This window comes from Nyctereutes procyonoides, unplaced genomic scaffold, assembly GCF_905146905.1.
Source record: "Nyctereutes procyonoides isolate TBG_1078 unplaced genomic scaffold, NYPRO_anot_genome, whole genome shotgun sequence".
NCBI lineage: Eukaryota > Metazoa > Chordata > Mammalia > Carnivora > Canidae > Nyctereutes > Nyctereutes procyonoides.
The window spans coordinates 11,523,560-11,543,725 of record NW_026575036.1 but is presented as its reverse complement, the minus strand read 5'-3'; the positions used below and the strand labels follow the sequence as shown (position 1 = coordinate 11,543,725).

At 34.9% G+C, this 20,166-nt stretch overlaps 1 protein-coding gene across 4 annotated transcripts in view; it reads right to left on the bottom strand.

Moving 5' to 3' along the window:
* The window catches only part of FGFR1OP2 (FGFR1 oncogene partner 2), a 34,463-nt gene that overhangs the window by 1,998 nt on the left and 12,299 nt on the right, over positions 1 to 20,166 (bottom strand). For 2 of the 4 annotated variants that reach the window (XM_055318842.1, XM_055318845.1), the window contains exons 2-7: positions 13,828 to 13,976; positions 11,917 to 12,034; positions 9,641 to 9,783; positions 7,222 to 7,335; positions 4,107 to 4,220; positions 51 to 2,079 (exon numbers count right to left, since the gene is read on the bottom strand). In XM_055318842.1, the coding sequence (XP_055174817.1) occupies positions 1,942 to 2,079; positions 4,107 to 4,220; positions 7,222 to 7,335; positions 9,641 to 9,783; positions 11,917 to 12,034; positions 13,828 to 13,962 (762 nt within the window). In that variant the 5' untranslated portion in view covers positions 13,963 to 13,976 and the 3' untranslated portion in view covers positions 51 to 1,941. Of the gene's footprint in view, positions 1 to 50; positions 2,080 to 4,106; positions 4,221 to 7,221; positions 7,336 to 9,640; positions 9,784 to 11,916; positions 12,035 to 13,827; positions 13,977 to 20,166 lie in introns of those variants that run through there. The other 2 variants (XM_055318844.1, XM_055318846.1) reach the window with 2 other exon arrangements.

Here is a 20,166-nt window from a genome sequence, read left to right as displayed (position 1 = left end):
ACTATATGTAAGAATGTAAGCATTGTTCTCAAATTAACTTGGAGACCATATCAATTTCAACCACTCATCTTTATTGATAAAATAGGCTCCTATGCAGTACACTCTCAGACATAAATTTAAGGTTCTGCTATAAAAAAAAAAAAGTATGGATGGAAATCTTGCTATATAACAAAGTAAATGTCTTTAAACACCAAGATCTTAAAATTATATCCAAATAAGACCAATAATAAATTAACTTGTTATAAAAATAATTATCAAGTAACATTTTGTAATAGAGCTGCCTCAATGAATTGCCTCAGATTTAATCTCGACTGTGTAGCTTATTGTCTTTAATTCTAATTTGGGATAAAAACTATATGAATGAATGTGCCACCAAATTAACAGACACTTTCCCCAAAACCAATAGAAAAGTTAAAAAAAAAAAAACTTCATTTATAAAATATCAATTAAGGCTCTGAGAAAAGAAATCTTTTCAGTGTTTGGGCCATAAGCCCTTGTTAGTCAGCCCCACTTACCCCAAACTTAAGGTAGAAAAATTCCAAAGTGAAAAGTAGTTTTGAATTTTACCAACATATGAAATTATACACAAAATTACCATGTGAATATTTATTTAACAAATTACATACCCAAAAAGTAGAATTTTCTATTGTGCTAATTTTAATATAAATGAGTGCATTTAATCACACATGACATTTTTCTTTTATCCTATTTTATTCTATAATCACAAAATAAGAAAAATTTAGATTTCAATTGGTTAAAGTACATTTCTATGTCTAGTGGCTTTTAAAAATTTACATACTGGATATATATTTTGTAAAAAAATCAAACAAATACTTATAAATCCATAGATTTCCACCCCCGCTACCCCCCAGCCCTTTTGACTTGAGAGATTGTAAGAAAAATCTTACAGGTTATGAGGACCAGACAGAGCTTAAGAATAGATCCAAAAAACAAAATTTTAAAAAAAATTTAATTTACTTTCTGTATCTCTTAAGAATACTTTTAAGGAAAGGGTTCAATGAGGCAGAGGAATTCCCAATTTACTTTGAAATTACCACACGTAGCTTGCTATATCAAACATTTCAACTCTGTTAGCTAAAAGAGCTACATAATACCATTAAAGATCAACCAGAGAAGAGAAAAATCTCCATTATTTAGAACCAAAACTTAATCTTTCAAAGGAGTAGTTTAACCTACTAATATGTCTCTTATAAGATCTTCTTTCTTAGAAAGTAATATTCTTTCTCTTTCATTCCTGAAATGATATTTCATGTATGTAAGCAACTTATGGACAACTGTTAGCTACTTTAATTTGGTAAATTAACTAAAATTAAATTACCTCTTGTTTATGGTGCATATGAAACATTCCTACAGCCTTCCTAACTAAATTTTCTTTGACAAAAATTTAAATTTATGGGAAGGTAGACCACACAGTCATTAAAGCTGAAGTCTCATGGTACATAAGCTTATTTGTTAACTCTGACACCAAACAGGGAGGTGAAATAAAATTTAGTATGACGATCTTCCATTCACAAAACTGAGGCAAAACTATGTATTTTAAAATTTGAATAATTTTATGAATTCCCATACCTTTATTGGGAATATTCATGCTTATCCAAGTATCATCCAGAGTGCCACCTATACTGCTGAAAGCTCTGGACAGTTCAGCAGTCACTCAGAAAATCTTTAGTTTGTTCATCAGTTAACAAGAGTTTGTTTTAAATTTTATTTTGGAATAAAGTCTATGACCATTAACTATGCATTTTTTTTTTTTTGGTTGCTATCTCAAGAATGTCATTGCCAGTGCACTGTACATACTATAAAAAAAAAATAAAGCAAGGGTAGCTTGAGACAGATTTTTCTGTTAATTCATTGACTTTAGTAGGCCAGTCCCAGTGACTATTTGGAGCCTTGTAAGAAACTCATGGACTTACAGGCTCTTCAGCTCTTTCTCAGACTCAGGTCACTATTGGTCACTAATGCTGACAAAGATGAACTTTCAGACATATCATCCTTCCTAAGATTCAGAAATGATTCTCGAGTTATTTGAAGAATCTCTCTCAAGCCTTTGTTTTCTTGCTAAAAGAGGACAAAAAGAAAGACATAATTACCAAGACAGCCACAAGAATACAAACATATCTTAAACCAAACCTAAAAGTGTGACAAAGTTCTATAATTGGCAGACATATATTAAATGATATATACAGTTGAAGTTGACAACTTGAATCTAGAGAATACTTTTTATAAAGAAGTAGGAATTGTGCTCAGCGTTTTCCACCAGTACAAAGCCTTATTTATGCAGCTCTAACTGTGGATAGAATCTCAAAAACTGCCTTATTTTACACTCACAGTATAAATGAAGAAATAACATCTAGATTTATATTTATATAAACCCAACAAAGCCTGTGAATAATACCCTGGGACTAGAACCTCTTAGTACTTTAGTACTTTTACTCCTTTCCATGAGAGCATGGAATGTAGGACAAGCCATCTGGTTTGGTTTGTTTTCCCAACTGGAATTTGAAAGTAGCAGGGCTGGCTGAGTGATCATGATGTTTTTCAAGAGAGTGACCCGATCTAGCACTGATAACTTTTTTTTTTTTTTTGATAACTCTTTTCTAGATTAGTTACTATAAGAAATTAGCAGACTTATTTTTTTTTAAGATTCTATTCATTCATTCATTTGAGACACAGAGAAAGAGGCAGAGGGAGAAGCAGGCTCCCTGTGGTGAGCCTGATGTGGGACTCAAAATCCTGGGATCCCAGGATCATGACTTCACCTGAAGGTACATTGCTTAACCACTGAGCTACCCAGGCATCCCAAAATTAGCAGGTATTTATTTATTTATTTTTAAATATTTATTTATGATAGTCAGAGAGAGAGAGAGAGAGAGAGAGAGAGAGAGGCAGAGAGAGAGAGAGGCAGAGACACAGGCAGAGGGAGAACCAGGCTCCATGCACCGGGAGCCCGACGTAGGATTTGATCCCGGGTTTCCAGGATCGCGCCCTGGGCCAAAGGCAGGCACCAAACCGCTGCGCCACCCAAGATCCCAATTAGCAGGTATTTAAAAATAACTTTTATAATTCTTAACCACTTTGTCTTCAGGCTTACTTTCTGTTTCAATGGTACAAAATAGGGAATCAGCAAACTACATTCAGCCTGGCTTGAGACCTGTTGTTTGTAAATTAAACTTTACAGGAACATAGGTAAGCTCAATCTTTTTTGTGTGTATGGCTGCTTTTGTATTACAGTGGCATAGGTGAGTAGTTGCAACAGGGAATGACTGGCTTGCAAAGCCTAAAATATTTTCTATCTGGTCCTTTACTGAAAAAGTTTGCTTACCCTTAAAGAATGCTTAGAAACAGAAATTTATTTTGGCCCTTATAACCAATATCTCCACCATGACTTCAAAATGAAGCTTTTAAAGTATGAAAGTTTATTCCACTAATTTAAATTGTTCAACAATGATTTATGCTTTTGCTATCACAAAATAAAGGACAAGAAGGTTTTTATACATTCCCCAGAAAAATACAAGTGCCCAGAGAATATTTGTGGACTTAAAAAAATTTTCCCTGCATCATAATGATCTCCAACAGAATGAAGAAATTTTTAAAATTACTAAATTAAAAATTATATTTGCCCAGTAACAGGAGCAGCATAAGATCAAAACATCAATTTTCTCGAATATTGCTCTAAGTTACTACTCATTCTGAACTTTTTTTTTTTGTTCTTTTTTTTTATTATTATTTATGATAGTCATACAGAGAGAGAGAGAGAGAGGCAGAGACATAGGCAGAGGGAGAAGCAGGCTCCATGCACCGGGAGCCTGACGTGGGATTTGATCCCGGGTCTCCAGGATCGCGCCCTGGGCCAAAGGCAGGCGCCAAACTGCTGCGCCACCCAGGGATCCCACATTCTGAACTTTTGTATTACACTATGTAAATGGTCTTGCATTACATACCCATATAACCAGTATCCAGGTTAAGAAAGAGAACATTACCAGTTTTCCAGAGAAGCATATACATATATTTTTAAATGAGGTATATTTTCTGCTATCAATCTTTGTATGGACAGTTTTTACCCACATTTGCAATTTAAAACTTACTTCCAGTTGAAATATTCGTTCCTGTTCCTTGCAACCCTGTTGCTCATCAATTTCAATGGCTTTCCTCATTACTGCTGCCATTTCTGTTATTTGATCAACATGTGCTTGTAATTCCTGAAAAAAAGAGATAGGAGTTGCAAATCAGTGAAATACTTTATTTTTGGATTCTCTCCTTAAAAAAAAAAATTTGCATTGCCACTTAATATGAATGTAATATTCTTACATTGCCATTTAACGTGAAGGTACTATATCAAACATATTTACAAGAAAGTTCACTGACCATCAATGTGCTTTTGAAATCAGATTTCTGCTAGGGCTACAAGTAAAGATAAGCAGCACAATATAAACCCACTAGCTCTATTTTTCACATTCTTTTCACCACAAATGATCAACAGTTTTTTTAATACCTACATATACTACAAAGTAACGGGAAAGACAAAATTGACAGTCTCTTTACCCCTAATGTCCTCATGATTTACAAATCTTTTCTATATTATCCATGTCTAAAAATTAATCTCAATCCAACCTAGACATTTTTCCAGATTATAATCCTTCTTGAGAGTAGGAACTGTATCTTGTTTATATTTGCCTGTGTCTGGTGTATAATGTATAATAAACATTGAATAAAATGAACAGAAGTCTGCTTTTGAACATTAAAATATTTTTTTAAAGAAGATTTTATTTATTAATGAGAGACACAGAGAGAGGGAGAGAGAGAGGCAGAGACACAGGCAGAGGGAGAAGCAGGTTCCATGCAGGGAGCTTGGATGTGGGACTGGATCCTGGGTCTCCAGGATTATGCCCTGGGGCTCAAGGTGGCGCTAAACCGCCGAGCCACCCAGGGATCCCCTGAGCATTTAAATATTAAATGGCCTTTACAAACTGTTCAAAATATTTAAGTATAAAATAGCCACATGTATTGGTGCAGCAGGGAGCATAAATTTCTTCCAATCTCATGCCATTATTTTTTTCCACACCTAGGATATTCCAGGCACTATGCTAGGCAATAGGAATATGAAACCTATCAAGACACATTCCCTGATTTCAAGGAGCTTTTAGAGTCAAGTGAAAGACACGAAGTTTAAGAATCAACAGAAATTTGAGAATAATCATTTTTTTCAATGAACAGTTTCTCTAGACCATTGTTCACTGGAAGTTGAGGGTGACTTTATTATATTGAGGTCAAAATTTAAATGTAAAAGCTAAAAACTTCCCTAATAACCTTGTCTCTTAAATAATTGTATATATCCTATTTGTAAAAAGGATTTGAAGAGAACCTGCAAAACCTACAAAACTAGTGAACTGTGGAAGAAATATGGAGAACAAACAGTATCTTTGGCTTACCGCACATTTAGTACTTTCTAACCAACAAAAATGCAGGTCATATTATTTTGATGGGGACACCTATACAATGCTAATGTATATGCAAAAAGAAGGCAAAATAAAAGGACTAATCTACACTATCCAACATGATGCTATATAAATATTAGTTAAAATTAAACATCTTTTAAAAAATTAAAATTTCAGTTCCTGAGTTGTACTAGCGACACTTCCATGTGCTCAACGGCTTCATGGGGCATCATGGCTTCCATGATGAATAGCACATATGAAGAACATATCTATCATTTCAGAGAGTGCTATTAGGCAGTTCTGGATTAGATTATGGTAGTAAGAATAGTATCAAGACAAACATCCATCTGTCATAATCCGAAATAGTTTTTTAAAAATGATTAAAATCTCTCCCTCTGGGAAGGGAGCAGAATTTTTTTTTTCAGATTTTATTTATTTATTCATGAAAGAGAGAGAGAGAGAGAGAGAGAGAGAGAGAGAGGCAGAGACACAGGCAGAGGGAGAAGCAGGCTCCACGCAGGGAGCCTGACATGGGACTCGATCCCAGGTCTCCAGGATCATGCCCTGGGCTGAAAGCAGGCGCTAAACCGCTGAGCCACCCAGGGATTCCCGGGAGCAGAATGTTTAAAAGCAAGTTAAGTACCGGTAACTGCAGCAGCAGATTAAGGGTATGAGAAAAAATTCTGAATACCAACACTTTCTTTAGCTTATCATTTTAGTATCTTTTTAGGGTAAAAGACTGTACAGGAAGCAAATCATTCTTTGCTTTTAAAATGGAAGAAAATGACATTCTACTCATTTTTTTAATAGTATTTTGGGATCCCTGGGTGGCGCAGCGGTTTGGCGCCTGCCTTTGGCTCAGGGCGCGATCCTGGAGACCCGGGATCGAATCCCACGTCGGGCTCCCGGTGCATGGAGCCTGCTTTTCCCTCTGCCTATGTCTCTGCCCCTCTCTCTCTCTCATTCTGTGTGACTATCATAAATAAATAAAAAATTAAAAAAAAAAAAAGTATTTTTATAGGCCCAGTTCAATGGTTCATTTATTACAATAAAATCCTTAGGGAAATCTCATAGGTCTTTTAATGAACATAAGAGGCCAAGACCTATGCTTTCAAAACTGTCTGAAAGGCAAGAAGTGTCAGTAACATATTCTTTGGACTATCAGTAATATAATTCTTGAACTTTCTTGAAATGCCTTTCATTTGTAACTTTTGTTTAGGGTTATTTCAACTTGCTCAATAGTGATCTGCCACACACACACATATACACACAAAAAGACAATATAGCATATACTACTAACACATACATGTAACACCTAAACAAAGGCATTTTTAGGTTATTGTGAACTCAAACTAAAGGACTACAAACGATCAAAAACTGAATTAAAATTGTTCCTTTAATAGTTCAAACAAAATTTTTATGAAATCAGATTAAAATGACTTCCAAGAAAACACCTCTGACGTCCACAAAGAGGAAAACTGTTTATAAAATTTTGCAGCAACAAAATGAAAAGCTGGCTTAACCAATCTTTAAAGCTTGCAATTATCTAACAGGCTGTATATGATATAATACACAGAATTAATGACAGATTAAAGTTTCAATGCTGAATATTTTTGCATGGCTATCAAAAGCACAGTATTTTTAAAAGCAATTTCATTTATTTGCTGATTTAAACTGGCAGGAAAATTCAATGTCAAAGAAGGTTTTAAATGGACCTCCCCCCTTCCATCCACACCCCAAAAATTGACTGTTTTATTTAGTGTACATTCTGATTTGCTTCCAAGTGCCTCCTCTCCAGTCCATGTTGAGATGCTTCAAAGATGTGTCGAGATGCATCAAGGAAGAATCCTTCGGAGCTGTTACGATGTACCATGTCAATCTGTAGTATAGAGTCATTATAATGTTAATACGGATATTATCCGTAATTTAAAAACTGAATGAGTGTTAGTTCATGCGTGTTAGCCAACTGTTTGAAATGTTTGTTTTTTTAAGATTTCCAAAAAGGCAGCTGTTCAAAAATAATGTAAAAATGAGTATTTGGACAAAAATGAATTCTTCTCAAACTTTATGTTGATTTTTGAATCTGTGCTCAAAACTTCTAAGTGAGGGTGAAATTCTGTACTACAGTGGTCTCAGAGGATCTCTTATGCCAAAATGCTGTTATGTGTAACCCTGCTTGTTACTCTTAAATGTGTTATAAAATTTTTTGTGTGTTTAGGGTCATCAGAGCATCAATACCTAAACACATGCTGGAATCTCATATTTTTACACCTTTATAATACAAGTTTCTCTGCTCATCCACTTCTGCTTGTTGACCTTCCTCTCCCAGTAATTAATTCAAGGCTAGATTTAGATAGATTTTTCTTTCTTGACACCTTCCCAGATTCTCAAGAGACCTAACCTTACTTCCATTAGTATTCCCATATTAAATCATATCTCTATTTTAGGATTCATCCTACCTTATATATTATGTTTGTATCTATCTCCCTTTACACTGTAAATTACTATGGCAGACTAATGGAACTTATTTATTTCATCTTATTATTAATAATAACTAAGCCAGTGCAAATGTTAATAATGTTTGAGTTGAAGTGTCTCCTTTTTGGGAAAAATCAAAATCACAAACATTAATATGTATTAGTTGGAATTAACAAGAATTGAACAGTCATTTTATGGAAGGATCAGCACTTAGATGAAGTCAATCTATATAATAAAGGATGGTTTACAGCTATCTTAAGAAATGTTTAACTTTGCTAATAATAAAACTGCTCTAATGACTGGTAAAATCTATCGTGTTCTAGAAAATATTTGCTTCTGGCATAGCTACTACCAGATGGAACTAGCAACCTGCAGTATCTTATACTAAACATTTTTTGGTAGAGAAATCTCTTTAGATCTCAAGAAATTTGTTTCTTTTTTAAACAGAAGGGCTTTTTGGATTTTCTCAAGATTGTATTTATTTAACCAATAATTTAAGTCAATTCATCTTTGTATCTTTAAAAGAAACACTATACATTTAAATTTATGTTTTTATAATGATCTCATTAACAATAGATAAATTTGTATTCAAAAGATTGCCACTTAAACATCCAACGTTATTCCTTTTGGTTAGAAGATGAATAGTATAATTAGATAACATTAAACCGTTAGTTATTAATTATTCAACTGATACAAAAGGTATCTATTACTAACTTTCTTAATATGCAAAGTTGTAACACAAAGATCTATTTACTAGGTATTTAATTTTAATAGAAATAATTAATAATTTAAAAGTACCTATAAGCACCACGATGGAAGAATTAAAGACTCTAAAATGTGTTTCAATAATTGAGAAAGCTAAAACAAGTCTTAAAACAATGATTTCTTAAATAATATTAGTTATAATAGTTAGCTCACCATTATCCAATACAGGTAATAGTTAGAAATCACAATATACTAATATTTTTATTTCACACCAGCAGTTAAAATTCAGCTTAAAATGTAAATAGAAAAGGATTATTCTACTTGTCTTCATAGCAGTTTCTAATGAACACAGAGACATACACAAAGGAAACAGACACAGGGATGTCAATAAGTAAATGAACAAAGGGAAAAACACTAATTTCTAACCAGTTCAGCTCTGTCTCTAAAAATGATGTTAAGTGATACATGACTGGGGGAGGAGGGGTCCAAAATCTTAATATGTTAGTTCTTTTCCTCCCCACTGGCCCCACCCATGTTTTTTCCATCATAATCAGTATTGTTCACAGTCTGGATTAATTAGCTTCATTCAGAAAACAGTCTTAAGGAAAACAAATCTACCTTGAGCTGGTTTCAAATTTCTGAAAATGTTTTCAGCATTGCAGTTTTTGTTTTTGCAACAAACGGCAACACACAAATTAGAATATTTCTTCAAAGCAGATTACCTTATAAAATAATTTTGAATTGAATACACTTACCTGTACTTCCCAAATAAAATTTACTTTTGAAAATATGTTAAAGAACTAGGGAACAACAGGAGTTAGGAGAGTAAATCAAACAAAATATGTAGCAAGAAATGACAAAAATAAGGAAAGGCAGAAAACGTCAGAAAGATGAATATTCAATATCATGTTAGATACCTGTGATTTAAAAAAAAAGTCTCAACACAAGTTAATCAACTATGATTCTTTTTCATTTCAAATTATATTTATAAAATGAACTACCTTGGAGTGCTGCTCTTTTAACTTCGTTATTATACCCGGATCGTCTTTTTTGCTAGCCATTAGAAGTCTAAACATTTGTTCTCGATACTTGCTCATTATCAGTTCCAAGGCAGACTGATGTTCTTCCAGGGATGTACGCAATTCTATCAGGAATTAACAAGAAAAAATAGTCTATTTTACTCAAACTTGAGTTAAAGATCTACAAAATATTCTCTTCCCCACTATATTTACCAGAAAAACAACATAAAAGAGGGTGTTTTGAATAGAAAACATCTAAGAACCTTGCCATAAAGAAATAAAGCACACCAAATAGAGTCCTTTATTAGCTTTTTTTTTTTTTAAAAGGGCTCTCAATTAGGTTTTTTATTTTTTATTTATTTATGATAGTCACACAGAGAGAGAGGCAGAGACACAGGCAGAAGCAGGCTCCATGCACCAGGAGCCCGACGTGGGACTCGATCCCGGGTCTCCAGGATCGCGCCCCGGGCCAAAGGCAGGCGCCAAACCGCTGCGCCACCCAGGGATCCCCCTTTATTAGCTTTTTAAATGACCATTTAAAGCTCATTTTTAAAGAATTATTTCAACAAACATTTACTGAATAGCAATTAAGTATGAGATAACGCTCTACCTTAGGAATACCCAAAAGGCCATGGAGCTCAGTCTAGAAGAGAAAGCAAATACATATAATTCTAATACAACGTGTAAAGTCCAGATCAGAACTCTGATATATATATATATATATATATATATATATATATATATATATATATGTAATCAGTGAGGAGAAATTGGTGAAAGTTTCACATTATTGAGATGAACTTGCATTCCTTGAGTTGAAAAAGGAAAAGGCGTTCTACACAGGGAGGCATGAAAGCAGATGGTGGGTTCAGAACTGGTTCAGGACAGCAAGAAGGTTTCATGGAGAAGAGAAGGATGAGAAGGAGACAGAAGGCTTGGAGTTGATTTTGAAAGCTTCTGGATATGGAAATAAGTATACAATGAAGGTTCTAAAGCAAAAGAATAACATGATCAGAGAGATCTTTGAAAAATGAATCGGATGCCTGTGTTGGGAGACAGACTAGAGGGGGAAAAGAAACTGGAATCACTGAGGCCAATTAGGGTAGTTCTGGCAACAGACCATGAACATCTAAGCAAGGGACTAAAGCAGTTGTTCTGTAGAGAACAAAGTGAGTTACTTCATAGGTAATAACGGCATAAACTGGATATTGAGAGTGGGAATCTAAGATGACTCCAAGTAAGGTAGACATTCATATGTAGGAAAGGATAAAGACTACTACATATGATTTGGGCATTTGGACCAGAAATGAGAATATCAAAAAGGAAATTTAGTTGCCCATTTCCCTGTTTTTAAAAATATTAATTGATCCCAAGAGTCCAACTGTATATTATAGCTCTTTCAACCAAGTTTAATTTTTTCCCTTTTTTTGTATATATTTTTATTGGAGTTTGATTTGCCAGCATACAGTATAACACCCAGGCTCATCCCATCAAGTGCTCCCCTCAGTGCCCATCATCCAGTCACCCCTTCCCCCCCTGCCTACCTTCCTTTCCACTACCCTTTGTTTTCCAGAGTTAGAAGTCTCTCATGTTCTGTCTCCCTCTCTGATATTTCCGACTCATTTTCTCTCCTTTCCCCTTTATTCCCTTTCACTATTTTTATATTCCCCAAATGAATGAGACCATATAATGTTTGTCCTTCTCTGACTGACTTACTTCACTCAGCATAATACCCTCCAGTTCTATCCACGTTGAAGCAAATGGTCAACCAAGTTTAATTTTAACTAAAATCCAATGAACTATGCCTTCCCAAAGAGTATATTTTATGGTATGTGAATTATATCTCAATAGTAATAAAAGAGTATGTGCAAAAGAAATGAAAAAATTTTTTAAATAAATGTGAATCTAACTTTAAAGCCTACTCTTTTATTCTCAAGGCATTTTGCTGAGTCACTTAGTAACATAATTCATTATAACATTACTGGTTTTTAGCTTTATTTGTCAAACTCCTTTGTTTTTTATAATTATATGTTCTTAATAATCTTAAAATTAGATATCTTACCTTTATTCTCTTTTATTTTTTAAAGATTTTATTTATTTATTAAAGAGAGAGAGAGAGAAGGGGAGTGGCAGGCAGAGAGAGAGGGAGAAGCAGGCTCCCCAATGAGCAGAGAGCCCAATGTGGGGCTCCATCCCAGGACCCTGAGACCTAAGCCAAAGGCAGCTGCTTAACCGACTGAGCCACCTCAGGATCCCACCTTTGTTCTCTTGTTGCAGTTCTCTGATTTGTCTGTTTTCTTGCTGGATTCCCATAACTAATGTGGACCGTGGCCGATGCCTTGCAACTTCATTAAGTTCTTGAATTTCCTCCTGATACTAATGAAAGGATCAAAAAAGAACATGTTGGAAGAAAATATTTGAAAATATATATCTCAATATATATATATGGGCCTAATCCAGAATATATAAAGAATTCTTACAACTCTCAATAATAATAATAATTTAATGATGTATTAAAAATGGGCAAACGATGAGTAAGTTCTGGGGAATCTAATGTATAGCAGGATGACTGTAATTCTACCCCCACGTATATACCCAAGATAACTGAAAATATAGGTCTACACAGAAATTTGTACACAAATATTCACAGCAGTATTATTCATAACAGCCCCCAAATAGAAATAATCCAAATGTCCCATCAACTGATGAATGGATAGACACAACGCACTATATCCTTATGATGGAATATTATTCAGCAATAAAAAGGAATAAAAAACTTAAAACATGCTATAATATGGATGAACCTCAAGAACATTACATTTAAAAAAGTTACAAAAAGCCACATATTGTATGATTCCATTCACATGAAATATCCCAAAGAGACAAATCTATAGAGATAGAAAGATTAGTTGCCAGGGGCTGAGGGAAGGGAGAGCTAGGGAATACCTAGCTTGCTAATGGAGGTAAGCTTCTGGGGTGAGGAGAATGTTCTGGAATTAGATAGTGATTATGGTTGCGCAACCTATGAATGTACTAAAATCCAATGAACTATGCCCTTTAGGAGGGTAAACTTTATGGGTATTGTGAATTATATCTCAATAACAATAGCAAAAGAACATGTAAAAAAGAAATAAAAAACCTAGAAATAAATGTGAATCTAACTTTAAAATTGTACTCCTTCATTTTCAAGGCATTTTGATGTGCTGCTTAGTAATGTATTCATTATAACATTTCTGGTTCTTTAGTTGTCAAACTCCTTTGTTTTTATGACTCAGTACCAGATATTAGTTCCTTGGAATGCATGAGTCAAGCTGGACAGTTAGGGAGATATGTAATCTGTTTAAGGCAACAAAACAAGTAAATTTGCTCTATTACTTCCAATAGCTTTGTTAAAAGCGGTATTCCAGGGTTGCTTCCTTTTACAAAATGGATGAGTTTCACAAAAGTAGGCTATGAATATCCATTTCCCCCTAAATGATTTCCATCATAAGGAGAGACTGTATAATTATCTTAAAGTTGAAAATTTTTATCATAAGTAGGCTTAAAATGGTACCTTAACCCCGTGGACCACTGGAAAATTCTTATATACAATTCTTATATAAGAAACTTCCTATATACGTTATAAGGATAATAACTGAAACCCTTTTCAATTTTTCTTTAATTGGTAGCACTAAATGGAAATTAAGGTAGGAAGTACAAATTCAACAACTGCATAATATATAAACCAGATATCGCCTTATGCCATTTTCGAAAATTCTGTTGTTAAATAACATCACCTAAGTACTTTTACAAAGAAAAATATAAACATTTCTACATTATAAAAATAAGAGAGCAAGATATATCACTATTAGTGAAAGATATTATTGGTCTATAATATATCAGAACCTAATATATTTTCTAAACTCCAATGTGCAACTCTGCCAGAAAAACAAGTAATCAAATATATGGTTTTTAGAATATACAGATATATATATATATCTGTATCACCTGGACATGACAAAATTATATGATAATCTAAAATAAAATTAAAATATACAAATCAAGCTACTTTTAAATTTTATAAAACATTAAAAAAACAGTATTAAGCAGAAATTTATGATTCAAGCAATACATAAATATCTGACTGCTTTTTTCAAAGTGGAATCAACAAGAAAGAAAAGAAATCAAACCTGCTTCATCGCTTCTACTCGCTTATTGAGAGCTGTGGTTTGCTCAATCAGAGATTCTGCTGCATCGTCATGATCTCTCAATCTTTCAACAAGAGCTTTAGCATCAGCAAGTGCCTTCTCAATTGTGCAACTCATTTCTAAAGGAATACCTATAAAATTAAAATCAAAACTCAAAACAAAGCCAGCTTATCATCTTATTATTTTAGTTTCATGTTAACATCGATATGCTTCTTAAACTACATTTATTACAGGACTGTTCACTGGGGAGAGAAAACATGTAAGAACACTTGTGGTTTTGCTTCTGTTCGGAGGGCACAAGCTTAAAAGTAAATTTATAATATTAAAAAATTAGAGCATATATAAATGATTTGCAGACGTAATGTGCGTGTATTTAAAACACTGAATTTATAGTGGGGGAAAAAAGTACAAATCAAGTAAATACATTTTATATTATATAGAAATTGTGTTCTTCATGAGATCATTCCCTTCTCCTGATATTTGTGAAAAAGATCACTTTATTAGTCCATACTCTGTGGTCCATGATTGTCAGTCGCTAGCTATGAGATCCTTTCTAGCCTTTGCTTGGTTAAGTGACCTGAGACACCAACCATTCACAACTCACACTTATTGACCAGCTAAAGTCCTCTCTATGTGTCATACTATGTCAGAGTGTCCTTCTTTTGAAGGAACTACTTTAAAAAAAAAATGTTTTTAAGATTTCACTTATTTGAAAAAGGGAAAGAGGGAGAAAAAACACATGCGTAAGAACATAAGCAGCGGGGGGGGGGGGGGCAGAGGGAGAAACAGACTCCCTGCTGAGCAGGGAAACCCATACAGAATTCCATCCCAGGACCCAGGAGTCATGACCTGAGCAGAAGGCAGATGTTTAACTGACTGAGCCAGTCAGGCATCCTGACTGGAGGAAATACTTTTTTTTTTTTAAAGATTTTACCAAAAAGTAAAAATAAATAAATAAATATTTTATTTATTTATTTATTCATGAGAGACACAGAGAGAGAGAGGCAGAGACACAGGCAGAGGGAGAAGCAGGCTCCATGCAGGGAGCCCGCCCGCATGGGACTCCAGGATCATGCCCTGAGCCAAAGGCAGGCTTGCTCAACCACTGAGCCACCCAGGCATCGCTGGAGGAAATACTTCATATATGAAGTATTATAATCCTAAATCTTGTGCTTTCCTTATTAAGTGGTTAAAAATATATATGACTTAGAACACCAGCCATACGGTAAATTGATATGTTAAAAATCAATAAATAATGTGTTTAAGAAGAGCTCAAAAAATTAGGAGACAAAATACGAAACACTCAACAGTTAGCTTCTTCATTTAGTACTGAGACCTCAAAACAAAATCTTAATTTTAAAATAATCTCTTTCAAAGACTTTAATCTTCTGAAAATTAATCTTTGGATTTTTCTCATTGTAAGGTAAGTTTTACCTTACCTTTTATATGAGCCATCCTTTCTTCAGGGTTTTCTCTAAAAGTAAAATCACACTGTAAATTTACTAGGCCAGAAGCCAGGTCTATAGAAGTTAAATTAAAACTCTGGTATGGAACCAAGCTAAGGGCTATAATTAAGAATTTCATCAACTTTAGGAAGACAGAAATTTGTTACAGAATGCAAGACTGTTAAATTCTACTGTATTAGTTCAAACCTGAATAAGAGGATTTAATCAGAATAAATTACAATGTAAAACTGCCAATTCAGAAAAATATTCAATATGACATTTCCAGGGAGCTTTAAAAATTAAATAAGCTGGAAATTAATATAATTTTTGGCTCTCCAGATAAAATAATCAAAAGATTGATCTCCTAAGATCTGAGAGATTTAGAAAAAGGTACTTGAAAAAACAAAAAGCAAAAGGGTCATTAAAGTTACAGATGTCAAAAAAAAAAAAAGTTACAACTGTCTCATACTGGCTAAAACACAAAGGACAACTATCCAGTATCTGTCCAAGATGCTGCTCCAAGGAAGACATTAGCATCCAACAATGCCCTGTCCTTTCTCTAAACTTCCAAGGAGAATTACCTAAACTTATACATGGATAATAATACAGATTTCTTATTCATATGGGAGCCACCATATCTCCCATTAACCAACCCCACTACTATGAAACATGAGATCTTTCAGAGTAAAATTCTGAAGTTATTTACACCCCCTCACCAAAAAGAAACAAAATCAAAGAAACAAAACTGGGAGAGAGAGGAGGGAGCAAATTGACTTGTAATGAGTGAGAAAAAAAAAAAGACTATTTGTCTTACAGTAAAGAAGATGGGTTCTAACAGATGGTCAAAGGAAATAATAAAATAAAAAAACAAATTTTAGAAAAAGCCTAGAGAAAACTGGAAAAGACTTTAGAGACAGTTTATCTCGGCTTAATAAGAACAACTCAAGTACTAAGAACTTCTAACAATCCTAGGTCCTAACCTGTAATTAATATTATTGGGACCTCTATCTAAAGAATACTTCTTTATGCTGTGTAATACAACATCTACAAATATAATAAACATTATTTTTTTTTCAAAGAGAATGTACTAAGGCTCCTACATACAATTAGATGATAGGTGATATACACATGAAAAAAAAACTATATGGTGTAAAATTCAGTAAATTGCCTCCCTCTCAACCACCCCCCACCCCCACAAGGGGAAAAGAAAAACAACAAAACAAAACAAAAAAACAACTAAGCTCCTAGATTCCTCTGGATAAAAGAATCCACAGAGACTGACAGATTAACTGGAAGAGTCCTAGGAATCTAGATGGACTCTTCCTAGGGAATCATAAATGTTTCTTTTTAAAATATGAAAAAGTTATACTGTGTTCTGGGGATATTATTTCATAACATGGTACCAAAGCACCATTGCCTATTAAATCCTATGCCTTAATTGAATAGCTAAGACATCCTTTTTCCCTCAGAGCAATTATAGGCCTCAACTACATTGGTCAAAGCACCTTCCAAACTTGTACTAGGTCTTTAAACCTGATGTCATGTTGCAACCACTCCATATTTTCTACTAGTCGAATTATTATGAAATGCTGTTACTTTCTCCTTTTCATATTACTATCCACTAGTGACACACTTACTCCAACACCAACCTACAGAAAGAAAATTTCATGATTGTGTTTCCATAAATCATGAGGTGTCCAAGCTCAAAACAAAACTGAATTCTCTAGGACCTAATCTTGACTTTACTGCTTATTAATAGGTTTTATATTAAACACAAAAAGTGACAATACCAGGCTTGACATACAGTAAATACTTCAGTCACTCTTATAAAATTCAATTTCTTATTGGAAGCCAAATTGATCAAATGACTTAAGTGGAGCTGTCTATGACAGAATAACTTGCTTTAAAAAAAAAAAAGTAAGTTTATACTAATAGCTGGATCATTTTTGGAATGATTCACTTTTTTGAAATACTGCAAAGGAAAAGAAGTTCCTCAGATATCCCTTAATAAACAATGAGTACATTAACTATTTGATGGTTTGAGGCTACCTAAAATAACAGACATACAATAAAAAAAAACATATGAGCTAGTATGCTATGTATGTACTAGTATATAATTATGTAACCATCTTATACTATAAACAGATTTGACTCCAAGTCCTAATGAAAGGGCCTCATATAAAACAATAAAATCATAACAGATCTACAGAGAAGTTCAAAGATTCCATCATGGACACCCAAAATGTGGCCTGACCAGCATAACCAATAATTTGGGCAAAGAAGCAGCAATTTGAAAAGTGCCTGGGGTATATAGGCAGGAGATATATTTTCTAATTTCAGAACATATGCTGGAGGAGCAGGGATATTCGGGAGATTTCTCCAAGAAAAAAGTGACAGTGGGGGCCATTTCTCTTCCCCTCCCCTAGCCTAGAAAGCCAGACACCTGTAGGCACTAGTGCTAATACTCTCCACCTTTGCTGGTACTGCATGCCCTGCCCCCACACTCCCCTGCCATCTGCTTGTTCCAACCCACCCACCTTGGTAGGCATCCCTCTGAAGAGGCTCCTGCAAGCAGCGCTGGCAGACAATGGTGCCATTCCAGAAACTCCTGCCCTGGGAAGGGGGTGGATAATCCTACATACCAGCTTGCCCACAGTTTCAGGAGCCAAGTCTTTTAGCAGACTGTACAGGAAGAATGCTTTGCCATATGGTGCAGCTGCAGCCAGAGGCTACCAATAGAGAGGCTAATTGCAGACAGACAGCGTGACTGCTGACCCTGCCCACCTCTCGGCCAACTGCATTCTCACCCTGGCTCTCAACAACTCAGGGACTAAACCCTGCCCAGTGCTCCCACAATAGGCAAAGCAGGTTACTGCAGCCAACTACGCTAACAGCCATGAGAAAACATGGCTCAGCCACGACAGGAGGGCACATATAGCCCACACAGGGGATACTGCTGTAATATCTGATTCTGGTGACCAGAGGACATTGTGCTATAGGGCACCACAGGAGCTCTTCTCTATAAAGTTACTATATTCAAGACAAGGAGTTGTGGCTGACTGTCATAATACACAAAAACAATCACAGAGAATTAGACAAAATGAAGAGATGGAGAAATATGTCTCAGATAAAAGAACAGGACAAAAATCCCAGCAAAAGAGCTAAATGAAACTAAGGCAATATATGCCTGATAAAGAATTCAAAGTAATGGTCATGAAGATACTCAGTGAACTTGAGAAAAGACTGAATGAACTCATGAGAACTTCAACAAAGAGAAAATATAAAATAGAACCAGCAAGAAATGAAGAACTCAACAACTGAAACAAAAACCACACTAGAAGGAATTAACAGATTAGGGGAGGCAGAAGAAGGGTCAGCAATCTGAAGATGGGGTAACAGAAAGCAACCAAGCTGAACATTAAAAAGAAAAAAGAACTGAAGATGAGATTAGAGTAAGAGAATTCAGCAACATCAAGCATAATAACCTCTCCAACAGAGATCCCAGAAGGAGAAAAGAAAAAGGGAGAGAAAATCTATTTGAAGAACTAATAGCTGAACACTTCCCTAACCTGGGAAAGGAAACAGACATGGGGATCCTCCAGGATCTAGGAAGCACCAAGAGGCCCCAACAAGATTAGCTCAAGGAGGTATACACGAAAACACATAATGATTAAAATGGCTAAAAGTAATGACAGAGAATTTTAAAAGCAGCAAGAGAAATGAAAGCAATAATAAACAATGGAAAGTCTATAAGCTGATTTTTCAGCAGAAACTTTGCAGGCCAGAAGAAAGTGGCATGATATATTCAAAATGCTAAAAGGGGAAAAACTTGCAAACAAAAATACTCTACCTAGCAAAGTTAGCATTGAGAATAGAAAGAGAGGTAAATCACACCAGTGAGAATGGTGAAAATTAACAAGACAAACAACAAATGTTGGAGAGGATGTGGAGAAAGGGGAACCCTTTGCACAGTTGGTGGGAATGTGAACTGGTGCAGCCACTCTGGAAAACTGTGTGGAGGTTCCTTAAAGAGTTAAAAATAGAGCTACCCTATGACCCAGCAATTGCACTACTGGGGATTTACCCCAAAGACACAGAAGCAGTGAAAGACCGAGACACCTGCACCCCAATGTTTATAGCAGCAACATCCGCAATAGCCAAACTGTGGAAGGAGCCTCGGTGTCCATCAAAAGATGAATGGATAAAGATGTGGTATAAATATACAATGGAGTACTACTCAGCCATTAGAAATGACGAATATCCACCATTTGCTTCAATGTGGATAGAACTGGAGGGTATCATGGTGAGTGAAGTCAATCAGAGAAGGACAAACATTATATGGTTTCATTCACATGGGGAATATAAAAAATAGTGAAAGGGATTAAAGGGGAAAGGAGAGAAAATGAGTGGAAAATATCATAGAGGGTGACAGAACATGAGAGACTCCTAACTCTGGGAAACAAACAAGTAGTGGTAGTGGAAAGGGAGGTGGGCAGGGGTTGGGGTGACTGGGTGATGGGCACTGAGGGGGACACTTGACAGGATGAGCACTGGGTGTTATAGTATATGTTGGCAAATCGAACTCCAATAAAAAAATATACAAAAAGAAAGAAAAGAAAGAGAGGTAAAATTTCCCCAAAAGTTCAAGGAATCCATCAACTCTACATCAGCCTTACAAGGTATGCTACAGAGAATTATTTGTGATAAGAAAAGACCCTAAGTAGAAATAAGAAAATTATAAAAGGAAAAAACTTCACAGGTAAAAACAAATCTTAATAAAGGTAGGAGATAAATCACTTATAAAATATGAAGATTAAAACTCAACAATAATAAAATAAGGCTACAAAAATTGGGGCATACACAAAATAAAAAGATT